Raw genomic sequence first — 16308 nt, forward strand, 5'->3', positions numbered from 1 at the left:
TCTTTGATTGCTAAGCTCTGCTTAGGAAAGATCAGAATGTATTATTTAATTATTTATTCAATCATTCACAAATTTAGATGTCACTAGCATTTGTTTTCCATCCTTAAAAATCTCTGAACTGAAGAACATAGGAACATAGGAAGTAGGAACAGGAGTAGGCCAAAAATGGCCCATCGAGCCTGCTCCGGCATTCAATACGATCATGGCTGATCGTAAGCTAAGACTTGAATGAATCTCTGGGTCTGGATTCAGTGTAAGTCAGTCCTGGTAATGGTGGTCAATTTCCCTCTTGTATCCCAGATAGGTTTTTTGCATCAATTCACTATTTAGTTTTTCTTTAAAATTCACTTTAAAAAAAATATGAATTTTGCTTGAAAACGCTTGAAGTTATCCTTAAAGAAAAAAATAGCAAGGCATCTGGAGCAACATGGATCCATCATGAAAAATGCAGCTTGAATTCAGCGAAGGCGGGTCCTGTTTGACAATCTCACTGGAATTCTTTGAGGATGTAATGAGTGCAGTATATAGAGGGGAGCAAATGGATGGGGTTTACTTGGAATTCTAAAAGGCATTTGATAAGGTGCTGTATAAAAGACATACATAAGATAAGGATGCATAGAGTTGGGATACAGGGGTATTTTTCTGGTTGGCAATCAGTGGTGAGCAGGGTGCCACAGGGGTCGGGGCTGGGCCCACAACATTGACAATCTGGAAGAGGGGACAGGGTATAATGTTACTGATGACATTATATTGAGTGGAAAAGCAAATTGTACGGAGGATACGAAGAGACTGCAGAGAAATGTAAATAGGTTAAATGAATGGGCAAGGGTCTAGCAGATGGAATACAATGTTGGTAACGATGAGGTTATTCACTTTTGAAGGAAAAATGAAAGATCAGATTATTATTTAAATGGCAAGCATGCTGATGAGCAGAAAGGCTTGGGAGTGCTTGTGCATGAATCACAAAAGGTTGGTTTGCAATCAAGATGAGGAATGGAAAGTTGGCCTTCATTGTGAGAGGGATTGAATTTATGATGCAACTGCACAAGGTACTGGTGAAGTCGCATCTGGAGTATTGCGTGGAAAATAATTCCACATTCTTCATTGTTTTGGAACATCCAGAGGTCAGCAAAGGCATGACATAAATTCTAATCGTTCTCTATTAGTCTTTCAGTTTTTAAACATGGATAATAAAATAACCCAACGAAGCAGTTTTTAGACGTCATAAAGGAATGAAAGGCAGAGATATGATATGAATTTTGGACAAAATTCCAGTCCTTGGAAAGACATTCTTACCTTTGTTACTGAAATCATCAATTAGAACTATTTCTGCAAGGTACTTTTTGGGCGTCCTTTTGATCACACTATGGACAGTCCTCATCAGTGTGGACCATCCTTCATTATGGAAGACAATGATAACACTGGATGTCAGCAGGCGCTCATCATAATGCCAATACTTGCATCTAGTAAGAAAAATATAGAAGTTAGCAAACGCTACCTTTCAGCCACAGCAAGTGAAAGAACAAAACCAACAGATCAGTCATGATCGTATTGAATGGCGGAGCAGGCTCGATGGGCCATTTTTGGCCTACTCCTGTTCCTACTTCCTCTGTTCCTAAATCAATGAAGCAATCGGTTTATCAACTGTTTCAAATTGTGTGGGCTACATACAGATTCACAACAATTGAGGTGATGTCCTGGTGTTGGACATGTTATGGATTACCAGTGTGTTAGTGTTACTGATGCTCAGAGGACTGGAACAAAAATTGCAGACTTCATGCAAGGGTCTACAATTGTTAAAATGTTTTTCAGTGAAATCAAAATGCACACAAAAATGCGGCTGCATGTCAAACAATTTCTGGACCACGAAGTTTTGTAAAAAACAGTTTGGCTACACTGCCAGCCCATTTGGAGTTGGGAATCGAGAGTAATTTGAAGATTTGTTGATGACACTAAGAAGATGTCTCTTTCAATATTTTTATTGACATTAAAATTGAAATTCTGCTTTGAAAAATACAGAGTTCATAAGGATATGTGCTAAAAGTTAAAAAAAAAACATTAAGTTTAAAATCATAGCATTACATCCAAGGTACCGCACATTCTCAAACGGCAGATTATATTATACTAATATTTTGTTGTTTATCATATATAAAAGAGAAAATATAAATCCAAAAGAGGAAAAAAGAATTTCTTATCAAAGAAATAAAACATCTCTAAATTCAAATCAAATCGAAGATTATGGAAGTAATTCAAAGAAGAGCCCGTGTTTGAAAACTTAAATTTAAAATCAGAGATTGAGCATCGAATCTTCTCTAAATTTAAACATGACGTAACATCACGAAGCCACTGAGCGTGAATAGGCGGAGTAACATCCTTCCATCTGAGCAACACTGCCCGCTTCGCCATATCAAGACAAGGGTCAGGTGGGATGACCAGGGTAAGACATTACTAAACGTGTAGAAGTCACAAAGAAAAGTGCTGCAGGAACTCAGCATCTTCGGTCCAGTTCTTTCAGCAGTTTTCCCTGTGTTTTCCAGTTCTCCAGCTTCTGCAACCTTCTTGTTTAACCCGCATTACTAAACTTGCAGATTGGTTATCTCACTAGCAAATAAACTTCAACAGACAAGCACCCATGACGTTCATATTCACAAGTACTCAAGCATGTAAAATCATGAAAAATGTTAACGATTTTCAAGAAAATACAACGAAATCCTGAAAAACAATCATGTATGCCTAAATCATCTTAATTACATAAAAAGGGACGATTTCCTTGCATTTATCCATCTCTTGACAGTGGATTTGCACCTGGATGTAGATTTTGCAATCGTGTTCAGAAGCCCTAAATTTCTACTCAATGGCTAGCTTTTAATTGTACAACCTGGCCCACAAGCTGCAGCACCAGCCATCTTTCCTGCCATGCCTGGTCCAGTTTATGCTATACCTCAACAGCTCACTTGAGAGTGTCATTTGAAGTGAGGGTAAAATGAGTGGCTGGAGTGAGTCAGGCAGCATACATGGAAAGAAATGGTCAGTTGGACTGACCACTTCTCTCCATGGATGCTGCCCTGAACCACTCGAGTTCTTCCAGCCTCTCATTGTTTGCACATAGATTCCAGCAACTGTAGTTCTTGTGTTTCTCTAGTTTACCACTCCACTGCAAATTCTCACTAAGGTATGACAAATTTGAAGTGACATAATTAAAAGCTGGAGTTAGATACTTGCAAAGTCAACATTGGACAGCATGGTTAGTGCAACGCTATTAGAGTGCCAGCGACCCGGTTTCGAACCCAGAGCTGTCTGTAAGGAGTTTGTACGTTCTCCCTGTGTCTGTGTGGGTTTCCTCTGGGTGCTCCGGTTTATTGTCACCCTCCCAAAACATAAGGGGATAATTTGGCAGCACGGGTTTCATGCGCCAGAAGGGCCTTCTGCAATGCTTTATAGTAGTCCTCCGAGTCTTATTTTTTTTAGATTTCATTGGTTAATATTTGCTAATGAATTGTGTGAGAGCAAATAATATTCTGTATCTCAAATTTCTGGGCAGGGATTTATCGATTCTGTAATTTCTCCAGCGCTTTTTGTTGTATATTGTATGCATTTAGTAATATCTTCCAATATGTTGCCCTGTTGTAGTTAGTGTCATCCGCAAGTTTTCCCTAACCCGAACAGCTGCAAATGCAGGGGTTGCTGGTACTTCCCCATGCTGAAACACCAAGATGTTCCGAGAATGTGAAACAAACAATAGTGCATGCTAGATCTTTTGCACATTTGGGTTCAACTAGTCACGTCCCGTAGTCCAGAGGACTATATCTTAAACAGATCAACATCTGGTCTTATCGTACAATTATATAAATCTTCCTTTTGTCGATTACTGCACAATGACAGCCTTAATCTCACATCTGAAATTATTCAGCCACATCCATTTTGCCATGGTTGGGAATGGAAATTCAACACAACGTAGTCAGGTTAATTCCCTGAGGGAATATTTAATCTTTGACCTGTACTTAAGATATTCACAACTGAAGAAATGTGTATTTGTAACAACCCAAAAATAGCCCAACAAAACAGAACTGTCTGAATTTGTTTCTATAAGGAAACTGAGACAGTAAATTATATTCCAAACTTTTTTTGTACACAGTTTTTGCAATTTTGATCAAACATCCTTAAAAAGCTTATTTGGCATGTTATTGATTAATTTTTTGTCTTTATGGTCTTAGAAGGTATGTCATCAAATATTCTATCGAATTTCTATCATCAAATATTCTATCGAATTTCTACAGTTGTTCCATGGAAATGGACTGACCGGTTCCATCACAGTCTGGTTTGGAAACTCAAGAGCTCAGGAACGCAGATGGCTGCAGAACGTGGCAAAGCTAGCCAGGTCCATCGCAGGCACCGACCTCCCTTCCATTAGAAACGGCCAGGTGAGACGTTGCCTCAAGAAGGCCGCCAACATCATAAAGGAACCTCAACACCCTGGTCACAATCTCTTCTCACTGCTCCCTTCTGGCAGAAGTCTGAAGGGCTGCACCTCCATGTGCAAGAACAGTTTTCAATCCAACAGCTATTCAGTCTTTAACCTCTCAGTGCTACCCTAACCTTAAGATACTCTGGGACCACCAAAAGATCTGTCTCCATTACTGAAGTGTCAATTTTTTTCTTGCACTGACTGCAACTGTGAATGTTTACCTTTTGATATTTCTTATCTCTTTTCCTATCTTGGCACATTGTGCTACTTTCATTTTTAATATTGTAATTCTTATATCCTACATACCCGTTTGGCTGCAGCACTTAAAAATTATGATGAATCTGTACACTGTTGTTATTTATGTCTTTGACAGTGATTTCACCCTCACTACTCTCTGTCATGTTTTCGATTCCCCAGAGCCCCGGGCTGGTCACCAGTGGGAATTTGAAGGTTTGTTTCTTCCTCTTCCCCTGCCAACTCCAGCACACCACCATCTCATTGCACCTTCACTTTTTTCAAATTTCTTGTCAGTAAATTCTATCTCTGTTATCCGGAATTCAAGCCACCGGCAGCCTCAAGCAATCGGCAGTTAGTTCGCCAATCCATGCACACTTGAAAATTCACTTAGCTAGATACCAGGGATTTTTATGTACTGACTTTTAATTATAAAGGGCAAAGCTCAGGAATCGTTTAGTAGGTAAATACGACGCAAACAGAACAGAGGGATGTAACAGACATTTGAATCACAGTTATTTCTGGCTTTATTTCTCGGCCATGCTCCTCAGAAGACATTCTTCTTGTTTGTAATACTTGACAGCTGCCTAAGTACAGCTTTTCAAGCCCTGGTTCCTGCTAAACCCCAGTAAATAAATATCATAAAAGTTACAGCATGCCAACATAAAATCTTCTTATGTACACTGCACAATGAACACACATGGCGCAGGGTTCTAGAAATGTTTAGCAGATGAGCAGCGCGAGCTCTTCAGAAGGAAATGGCAGATTCCAAATCAACTCTGTTTCAAGTGGTACAAAATTGGACTAAAAAACATGTGCATCAACATCTTGGGCTACTGGGTCAAATTTCACAGCCTAACATTTCTAAGTTCTATGTGAAAGGATTTCTGGCAGGGATTCTAGAGACATAAAAGAAAGGCTGGAATCCCCACATTATGTACTTCATTTTGGCACTTGAACATCAAATACATTGCCTCTGGTCTCACCATTATTCTTGAGTTGTGACAAGTAGGATGGGTTTTCTTTCCATTAGATAACTTCCATCAGCTTTCTTGGTTTTGCCTCATATCTAAGAGTCTAATATACATCATGGCAGAGAGCTAAAAACTGAAACATGCAAGTAATCATTAACAGTCTTGCAAAGACCAGCGTCTGAAAGACATGTGGTGGACTCCCTGTTGGACAAGATCCCAGTCCCAGTTAAAGAATCAAAAGCATGTTCAGCTGTTGGGGCTGAGCTGTGTAAAACCTTATCCCATTACCGGAAGGACAGATGTTATTTATTGAGGGTTTGTAAAATAATGGATAGTCATTCAAGTTTTAATTTCCTTTAATAAGACTGCTTGATTAGATTAAATCATTTGCATTTAAAGAAGTGAAAATGTTGTATACAAAATATCTTTCTCTCAGCTATGTAATGTAATTCAATATTTGAGTTGCACCAATAACATTAATTGGTAAATAAAATCTCAAACTTTGGTACATCTATTGTTTGGTAACCTTTTCATTAGTTTGTCTTCGTACTCAAAATGGTTGATGGTGTATAAATGTTCTCTTTAGACCCAATCTAATATCTGCTTTTCAGCTGCCATTTTATTCAATTGCATAATATCTCATGGTTCAAAGGTAAAAGGTTGACTGTGCAGAAAACCACAGAGCTAATAAAGCCACAAGTTGCAACCTACAGCAGGCAACTGGAAAAGCTAAACCAAGAAGTCTTGTAACCCTTCGGCATCTGGGGTACTGATGGTAGTGATCAGCCATGATCTGTAAAATGGCGGTGCTGGCTCGACGGGCCGAAGGGCCTACTCCAGCTCCTATTGTCTATTGTCAGCAGATAGAAGAGACATGAGAAAATTATTATTTTATTATATCTGCCAACATGCTCAATCAGCATTACAAAACATCAATCACAGCACTCCCGAAATGACATTATAACCCGGGGTTGGCTATTGTGCAGGACGAACCACGTGTCCCCTTACTGATTAACATTATTTATTTTGGGTTTTTTTTTGTATTCAACTTGGTAACAATAACAAGAGCAGGTTCCTTCAAAACCAGCTTGGGCACTAATTGCACAAAATGAAATGTCCACAAGGCCTCAATGATTAACTCCAGTAATAATGTTTTTAAAACAGCAGCACGGTTAGGTTTTAAACTCAGCAAGATGACAGTAATAGAGTTCATAATCACTTGCCCTTTGGAATGGTAGAATCAACCACCTGCTTTTTCCAGGGCAGCTTAAAGGGAGTGCTAAAATGGAATGGATCAGATAGGACAATTAACTATTTTGAACTTTGTCTTACTGAGAGTCATAACAAATTGGAAACTGCATGTTCTTATCTGCCTCTTCTAAAGCTGGATTAAAAATTTGGCCACATGACTAGGGATTTGGCCACAGGGAGTTGCGGTTCTGCGTAAGAGGACGAAAGCACAGAAGCATTGGGAGAGATTGTGAGATTAGAAATACGGCTGGAAATAGTGGATGATGCAGCTGCAGGAGATGTTTATTAATTCAGAGAGGTCAGGGAGAATGGGATAAAGTTACGGACGTGTAATTCAAATAGAGAAAAAAACCCTGGTATCCTCAGGGGATTGTAGATGCCGGATAAGTATATTTTCCAGTTGCTTGAGATTTCTCTTACAATCCCTAACTAATACACCTGCATTAAGAATAACCAGTTTAAAAGACAAAAATACTACACTGTACTTACATTAAACAAACTTCACTTGCATGAATATATAAACCTTAGAGCATTTTACTCATTTTCAGTCAGATTCTTTGAAAACATTTAACCATCGCTGCATCTGCAGGTTCCACTGAACTGCCTGAAAGATGAACAAAAATATTATAGATAATTAACCCCCTTCCCTCCCCAACTTTACAGATAAAGTCTCTGTCTGGTGTGAATCTTACTAGGCAGGGATAAGGAGGTACTTGAAGAGAGTCACCCCAACAGTGAGCTGCATCAACCAGCTCTTGATCCTGGCAAAGGCATTGCTGTTTCACATAACTTTATTCAAACAGCTGCCACAAGACACTTTGCTGGTTGAATGTTTGCTCCCAATAAAAGCTTATGTGTCACTTCAGAGAACTCTTTCAATCTTATTGATATCTTCCCTGTCGTTAGGTGATCACAACTGCACACAAGACTCCAATTTTGGCTTCACCGTAAACTCCACACTTTGAAACTCAGTACTTTGATATCTGAAGGCCAATATGACAAAAACTCTCTTGACAACTCTATCCACCTGTGACAGCAGTTTCTCAGTTCCCTCTGTTCTACCGCACTCCTCAGTGCCCGACCGTTCACCGTCTTTTCATGGTTTGTCCTTCAAAACGCAACACCTCACAGTTGTTCATGTTAAATTCCATCTGCTGTTTATTCCAGCTGGTCCAGATCCCTCTGCAAGCTTTGAAAACCTTCCTTGCTGTCCACAACGCTTCTGATCTGAGTATTGTCTGCAAACTTGCTGATCCAATCACCACATTGTCGTCCAGATTGTGGATCTAGATGACAAGCTAAGCTGGTCCCAGCACCGATCCCTGCAGTACACCACTAGTCACAGGCCTCCAGTCTGAGAAGTAATTGTCCACGGCCACTCACTGGCTTCTCCCACACAGCCAATGTTTTTGAAGATTTTAATATGAGATTTCACATCCAAAGTACAGAGGATAGATGTTAAAATTCTCAAAGATACACTACACTTAAAATCACCAATGCCTGAAGAGGGTGCACAAAATCAGTGAACCGGTGCGGACTCGAAAGGCCAACATGGCCTGTTTCCGCTCCGTAAATGGTTATATGGTTATAACACTTTAACGATTTTAAACATGCGTAATTTTACATTTTGTTTTATTCTTATTTATTTTAATTATTAAAATTTATTTTCCTCAATTTTTATTTGCCGGTTGCTTGGATTCCGGATACCAGGAGTTTTACTGTATTTCAAATTTTATTTTCCCCCAGGTGTCCTATTTTGGTGCTGTGCTGTCATGGGAATGTCCAAAGGCTATGAAATCCAAATTCCAAATGGAGCACTGAATGGAGAGTGATCGTGCTCCAATGTGGAAATAATGTAAGGATTGACTTGGTGATTCACAATCAGATTTCAGATTTATTCCCAGAGTACATATATGACATCACATACAACCCTGAGATTCCTTTTTCCTGCGGGTGAGGCAGAATAACCAGTAATTGGTAGTGCAAAAAATAAACTGCGCACAGCGTGACCATGTAAACAATCAAAAGAATTGATTGTAAACAGATAACAAATGTAAACCAAATGATGGTGCAATACAGGAAGAGCAAAGAAAACCAATGAAGTGCACAAGTAAGAGTCCTTAAATGAGTCCCTGAGTGAGTTTGTTGTCGAGGATTCTGAAGGCAGCAGCTGTTCCTGAACCTGGTGGTGTGAGACTTGTGGCACCTATACCTCTTTCCTGTTGGCAGCAGCGAGAACAGAGTGTGAGCTGGGTGGTAAGGGTCTTTGATGATTGTTGCTGCCCTCTGATGGCAGCGTTCCCTGTAGATGTGCTCATTATTGGGGAAGATTTTGCCTGTATTGTCCTGGGCTGTGTCCACTACCTTTTGGAGGTCATTATGCCCAGGGGTATTGGTGTTCCCAGACCAGACCGTGATGCAGCGGGTCAGCACACTTTCCACCACACATCTGTAGAAATTTGCCAAGGTTTCTGATGTCATACCAAACCTCCGCCAAACCCTGAGGAAGTGGAGGCACTGGCGTGCTTTCTTCACAATGCCATTAGTATATTGGGTATGCTGTCAATCTGACATTACAAAAGGATATTGATGAAATGGGAGAATTATTCAAGGAATGGCAGATGGAATTTAACTTGGAAAAGTGTGAGGTGTTCCACTTTGGTAAACCAGGGCAGGACTTGAATGGTGAATGGTAGTGCCCTGGAAAGAGTTATAGAACAGAGGGATCTAGGGATCCAGGTTCCATGTAAGTGGCAACATGGGTGGACAGGGTGGTGAAGGCAGTACGGGTATACCCCGCTTTATGAATACTCGCTTTACGCAAATTTGCTTTTACGCACCCCGAGCAGCTCCTTCCCCTGGAACTAGGATCAGATGTCAATAGAAAGATGATGTTCTTCCTCTTTCTCCTACATCCCAGTCCTCCTGTAAGTTATGGGGTCACCAACACCCTCAACCCCTGCGCCCCCCAGGGTGATGGAGAAGGTACTGACCTGGGGGGGGGGTGGGGTTTGCTGGGAGTTGTGCATTTATCATATAATTCCTGCTTTTAATAAATGTAAGTGTTATTTTAGGTTTTAAGTATCATTTGGAATGATTTGGTAGGTTATTTTTTGGGCCTGGGAAGGCTCGAAAATTTTTTCCATAGAAATCAATGATAATCGCTTCTTTGCTTTACGACATTTTGGCTTATGAAAGGCTCCATAGGAATGCCCTAGTTTCGTAAAGCGGGGAATACCTGCCTTCATTGGTCAGGGAATTGAGTATAGGAGCTGGGATATCTATGTGGACACAGGGATACAGACAACGGCGGATCCGAACCTGGGTCTCTAGTGCTGTAAGAGCGATGCGCTAACTGCTACGTTAACCGTGTCCCCTGTAGCCATCCAGCTAGCCATTCTCGATCTGTTTTTAGCTACGGGGCCCCTTCGGAATCTGCTCAAAGTTTATGGCCCCCCTTCGTGTGAAGAAGTCATATTTAATTGGTTTCTTCTTTTCAATCGACTAAGTAAAACACATTTTACGACTTAAATCCGTTGGGCAGGTGGGGAGGGGCGTTGCATGACCCCTGATGAGAATGGCTGAAGAAGACAGAAGTAATTTAGCTGGAAAGTGTGCAGGAAAAATGATGAGTACATTACACCGGGATTGCAGGGTTTAAGTTATAAGGTAAGCATGGATTGGTTGGGATTTTTTTCCTTACAGTGTGGAGGCTGAGAGGGGAACTGATCGAGGTATTAAAAAGTCATTGGGGGACATTGATAAGGGAAATAGCTTTTTCTTCCCCAGGACAAGTCTAAAATTGGAGGGCAAAGATTTACATTGAGAGAGGAAACAGTTCAAAGGGTCCCTGGAGGCGTCTTTTTCACACAAAGGGTGGAATGAGCTGTAAGCGGTAGTGGTGGAGGTGGGTACAATTGCAATCTTCAAAAGATATTTACTCAGGTGCATAGATAAGAAAGGTCTGGAGGGATATGGGCCAAATACAGCCAACTAGGACTAGCCCAGGTGGATAACATGGCCGGCATGAACAAGTTGGGCCTGGTACCGTGCTGTAAAACTCAGCAATGCTTATATCCTGGGTATGCTTATATAATTGTAATGCTTCACTGATGGAAAAAGAAAATCCGTTTTTGTTTAGGTAACGTAAACAGCACTTCAAAACAAAAATAATCTCATGACAACGTGGTACAAAAGAAAGACAGAAAATCTTGCAATACTCTCATACTTTTAAAAAGAGGAAGAAGTTGCCTCCAAAAACATTTTACCAAATTCCATGAGAAAAAAAATTGCAAAAATGGGATTGCACTGATGTATCCTTTCCTTGATTAAATAGAGAAGTGTTTCCTGGAAAATGCTTTGTGAAATGTAATTTTTGTACAGCAGAATGCAATGCATTAATTGGATTGTATGGAGTAGGTTTCCATAGGTAGACACAACATTGTGGGCTGAAGGGTCTGTACCGTGCTGTAATGTTCAATTGTGGCTATTTTAGAATAATGGTTCTATGTTCCTCTTGGTTGATCGAATCGAGAGCCTTTGTGGGGTTCAAAAATGCCATAAACGTATTTACATTTTTATGGGATTTATCCTGCTCTGAAGTTCATGTCTAGAGTACCTCGTAATGGATGGAATCTGCATCACCACTGTGGAAGCAACTCCTCAGCAACCAGGTTGATGAGGAGGACACTTGCAATGATTTTCCCTGTGTCATACCACTGGGAGTCCTCTGCCTCAATACTGTGAGGAATAAAGCAGAAAACTAGACAGCTTTCACTCCAGAAACAAGATCATTCCAATCTTTGGTTAGTGCCAAGGTGATGCCATGTGTGTGCACATGGAGGATAAGCTCAAATCCCTCATTGATTCTTTCACTGAAAAAGTACAGGAGGTAGGACCTCAAACTAAACCCCCCCCAGAAGACAAAGGCTCTTTGTTGACTTGGCTTGCCCATACCCTCTCTCTTTGACAATCATTATCCATGACAAGCATCTGGTCAATACAGATCACTTCCCATAAGATATTGACTCTGTCCTACTACGTGTATGGCAACTACCAAGCACCTGTCGATATAAATCTCCTTTACCAGCACTTGCTCGATCACTTTTTATGCCATGACAAATTGAAGTGCTCATCTGGATCCTTCTTAAATGCACTTCAGTGATAGCTAGAGGCACCCACTTGGAGAGTGCGTTCATGATTCCAACCAATCTACAGATGAAAAGGCTCTTGAACACAGCAATCAGTGGCTGAAGGACCCACTCAAGCTTTTGGGCTGTTGGAGACTGGCTCATGGGTACCAGGTATTGGAAGCAAGGACTTGAGAAGGTGCTGAGGGCAAGGCGGACTCCCAAAGGGTCTCAGGTGCTGAAGTCTCCTTAATCATATGAGAGTTTAGATCTGGGACTCGGGTGGCTGAGGGTTTGAACTGAAGTATGTGTGACTGCAGAGGCTACAGGAGTGCAGGGGGAGAATTCTATGGCACTCGGTGTCTCTGAAGGGACTGCTTCTCTTTCTTTTTTGCCAGGGGCACCAGGCAATGCTCATGGTGACTCTTTGTTTGCCATATGGTGCACGGAAGTTGAAGTTATATCAAATATATTACATTTATTATGTATGGTTATGTGAAAATAAAAGGAACCTTGGAATCTATGCCTCCTACTTTCAGACCACCACTGGTGTAATAACTTTGAAGATATCTCTCACTGAGGGCTATTGATGGCAAAATTCTCACACAGTGCCAACATGGCTGACAATCCCTATTTTGCATTTCTGTGTGAAAACATGCAGCAGAAAAAGAAAACGGTATGTGACAGAATATTTATTGCTGCTGGGTTTTGGTGTCCTTGGGCTCATAACAGGTGTAGATGCAGACCTAGGAGGGTGGGAAGTGGAAACACAGCGCTCCTTTGCTGGGTCCTACTGCCCACTCGTTATGACGATAGCCCCACACAGGTTTTAAATAGCCTGTAGAAGGGGGCAGCGGTATTTTTTTAAAAAGCATCAGTAAAACCACGGAGGGCTGTGCTTCAGATGGTGCTTGGCAGCAGACAACAAGGGTGTGGGGCCCAAGGAAACAGCGGAACCAGAGTGGAAGAACCCCACACACCACCTCGCCGAGAAGAAGCCGCCAGGAAGTGGAGCCAACAGGGAAGATGACCAGAGCAGCAGACCAGAGAGGGGCTTGGTCGTTGAAGGACTCACACCAGGCTCCAGGCTGCTGGAACCTGGCTCATGGGAACGAGGTATCGGGGTCCATGAAGGAGCAGATGGAGAGAGAGGCTCCTGAAGTGCCTTGGGTGTCAACAACTTCCTAATCGTATCGGAAGTTCAGAACTAGGAGCTCAGGTTCACTGCTGGAATGAACAGGAGGCCGTGTGGCTGTAGAGGTTGAAGGGATGCAGGTGAGAGCTATTTATATTTAAATTTAGACATAGAGCACGGTAACAGGTCACTTCGGACCATGAGTCCGTGCCACCCAATTACAGCCAATTTACTTACAACCACCAGTATGTTTCAAACGGTGGGAAGAAACCAGAGCCTCTGTGTAAAACCCATGCAGTCATGGGGAGAACGTACAAACTCTTTACAGATAGCGTGGGATTTGGAACCCAGTCCGGATTGCTGGTACTGTAAGGGTGTTGCGCTAACTGCTATGCTAACTGTGCTGCCCCTTTGGAGCAGGATTGGGGTGGTGAATCTGTTGCTGTAAATAAGTTTCTGATATCTGAAGCCTTAAGGATGGCATGCCATGATTAAGATCATGCCATCCGAGAAGTGCTGATGACTGGTGGCCTGGACAAAGTGGTCCAAATTATTTTGCAATGCATTACGGGAACATTGCAGAAGAAAGGGTGCAGAATTTATGTTGGGGTGTCTGCAGAAGAAAGGCGTTATGCAATTAAATATCTACGCAGCCTCCATTGATACAAATTTGAATTAGAAATGATCTTGAAGAAGAAAGTCCGAGTAAATATGTAGGTCACTTCCCACTTTTCTGATTGATTAGAAACAGCCAGCGTTTTTCCTGTTGGCAGGAAATACAAGAGACAGTAATAGGATCCATCTGAAAGGCAGGTTTTCTCACAGTAGTTATTCCATCACTATTTTTGCTTGAAAAGACTGATGCAAGAGCACCTGTACCACATGGACTTTGCAAAATGACATGGACTAAGGGTTATGGGGATAAGGCTGGAAAGGGGTACTGATGGTAGTGATCAGCCATGATCTGTAAAATGGCGGTGCTGGCACGACGGGCCGAAGGGCCTACTCCAGCTCCTATTGTCTATTGGCAGAAAGTTTTTATACTCTCAATATTTCCAAGTTGAGATCAAGCATCAGTATTTGCTGCAAGCTATGTGAAATGAAACTGCAGGTAACTCTAAATAAGAGGGAAGCAAAAGTCATCTTGCTCTGTTCAAATGGCACACACATCTTTGATTTGCAAAAGGAATTTCACTCGTTGTTCAAAAGGTATAAGCCTGGATTTAGAAGGAATTCAGTTTAGAAATTATCCTGGAAAATTCACACATAGATCATTCTTAGTGTTCCAAAAATAATAAAGCATTAAAAAAAATTATGTACCAAGAATGGGATAGATTTGTATCTCTGAAAATTGCACTCCCATCTGCTGGTTGTCAGTGGAACAGCACAAAGATTTCACTGTATTCACTGTTTCTTTTCCAAAGAAATCTTAAAAGAAAATGATGATAGGCCAAAGATGAAAGATACAAACCAAGTTGAATGCCCTTAGTACAGAGGTAAATACTTATGTTTCAATCTGAAACATTTAGCAATCCAGAAATTTCTAACACAAGTGTTCCTTAATTTACAAATGGTCAATTTATTATAGACAACTATTCCAAGGCACATTTAAGGGGGGGGCGGGGCACCCAGGAATGGAATCATGAAATATTTTTTGTGTAGTCGTTATGGAAGAAACCAAATAAACTTGACCCCAGATGTGTGGTGGGAAGTGTGCTGACTGGTTGCATCAAGGTCTTGTATGGGGACACCAATACACCTGAGTGAAAAGCCCTAAAAAGGGTAGTGGACGCAGCCCAGGGCATCACAGGCAAAACCCTCCCCACTATCGAGATCATCTTTAGGGAACACTGCCGCCAGAGAGCAGCAGAAATTATCAAAATCCACACCACTCAGCACACGCTCTGTTCTCGCCGCTATCATCCGGAAGGAGGTTTAGGTGTCACAGGACTCGCACCACCATGTTCAGGAACAGCTGCTACCCCTGCACCATCAGACTCCTCAGTGACAAACTCAATCAGGGACTCATTTAAGGACTCGTACTTTTGCACTTCATTGACTTTTTTTCTCTCTATCTTTAAGCTTGTTTACATTTTTTTATTTGTCTACATGTGTATGTTGTGTACAGTTTTTTTTAGCATTACCAATAGTGGTAATTGTGCCTCACCCTGCAGATAAAAGAAGATCAGAGTTGTATGTGATGTCCTGTATGTATTCTGATAATAAATATGAAATCTATTGGTTTTTGGGACACATTATTTATTCTGTATATTCTTTTAGATGGTTTCAAAATGTCCCAGTGATTCTGAAAAGAAAACCTCCTTGATGAAATCACAGGAGTCTGCAACTAAAAATACAAAAGATGAAAGTTTATTGAACATCAGCTATTTATTAAACCCTGCAACACAGACAGTAACAACCTGGACAAAATGCACAGCATGCGCATTCCATGTTATAAAGGGCAATGATGGAGTAAAAATGGTAAAGAAAAAGTGCATTTGGAGCTTAAAATGATTGCCGCAGAGACTCTGCGGATGAGGCGGTGTCTGTGGAGGTAAGTGGTCTTTATCAAATCTGAATGTGGAGAAGTTAGCCTGTATAAAGAGGTGAAGGCCAGGGGTGAGCCAGGGGTCAGTGGTTAGAAATCATAATCAAGACATATGCTCTCCTACGTTTGAAGTTAATTATGGCTGGTTTAAATATTTCAAAAAAGTCCAAACACATATTTGTGATGTGGTGGGAGACTGCAAGTACAGATGCCATAGTGGCAGAAAAGCTTCCAAAAAAGCTGTAAGAAGTATTTGACAAAGGAGGTACACGCTAAACAAATGTTAAATGTGCACGAGGCAAGGCTCTTTGAGAAGACATGCCCTCATGCACATGTCAACGCTCCAGATTTCAAGCCAGGCAAAGTCTTTTCCTTCTCTAAGCAAAGCTGAGTGTGAATGTTTAAGACCCATTGAATCGATCATTTAAAGGATGCAAGGACTCAAATAAACAATTAAAAGGTCATTCTTCCACCAGTGCAATGCTCTTTACAAAACTGTCTGGATGACAGCCCTGCTTTTTCAACATTGTGTACCACAAAGTTTCTCTCTTCCTCCAATGGGCAACAACGAA

At 41.2% G+C, this 16308-nt stretch overlaps 1 protein-coding gene and 1 long non-coding RNA gene across 4 annotated transcripts in view; one reads left to right on the forward strand and one right to left on the reverse strand.

Annotated features, from left to right (window-relative positions):
* The window catches only part of galnt7 (UDP-N-acetyl-alpha-D-galactosamine: polypeptide N-acetylgalactosaminyltransferase 7), a 139380-nt gene that overhangs the window by 49399 nt on the left and 73673 nt on the right, over positions 1-16308 (reverse strand). For all 3 annotated transcript variants that reach the window (XM_069941309.1, XM_069941300.1, XM_069941291.1), the window contains exon 3: positions 1297-1463. In XM_069941309.1, the coding sequence (XP_069797410.1) occupies positions 1297-1463 (167 nt within the window). The remainder of the gene's footprint in view (positions 1-1296; positions 1464-16308) is intronic.
* LOC138745790 (uncharacterized) lies at positions 4285-11492 on the forward strand. The gene is made up of 3 exons (XR_011346519.1): positions 4285-4421; positions 8671-8779; positions 11066-11492. It is a non-coding gene; the product is annotated as an uncharacterized lncRNA (long non-coding RNA).

Source organism: Narcine bancroftii, chromosome 1, assembly GCF_036971445.1.
Source record: "Narcine bancroftii isolate sNarBan1 chromosome 1, sNarBan1.hap1, whole genome shotgun sequence".
Lineage (NCBI taxonomy): Eukaryota > Metazoa > Chordata > Chondrichthyes > Torpediniformes > Narcinidae > Narcine > Narcine bancroftii.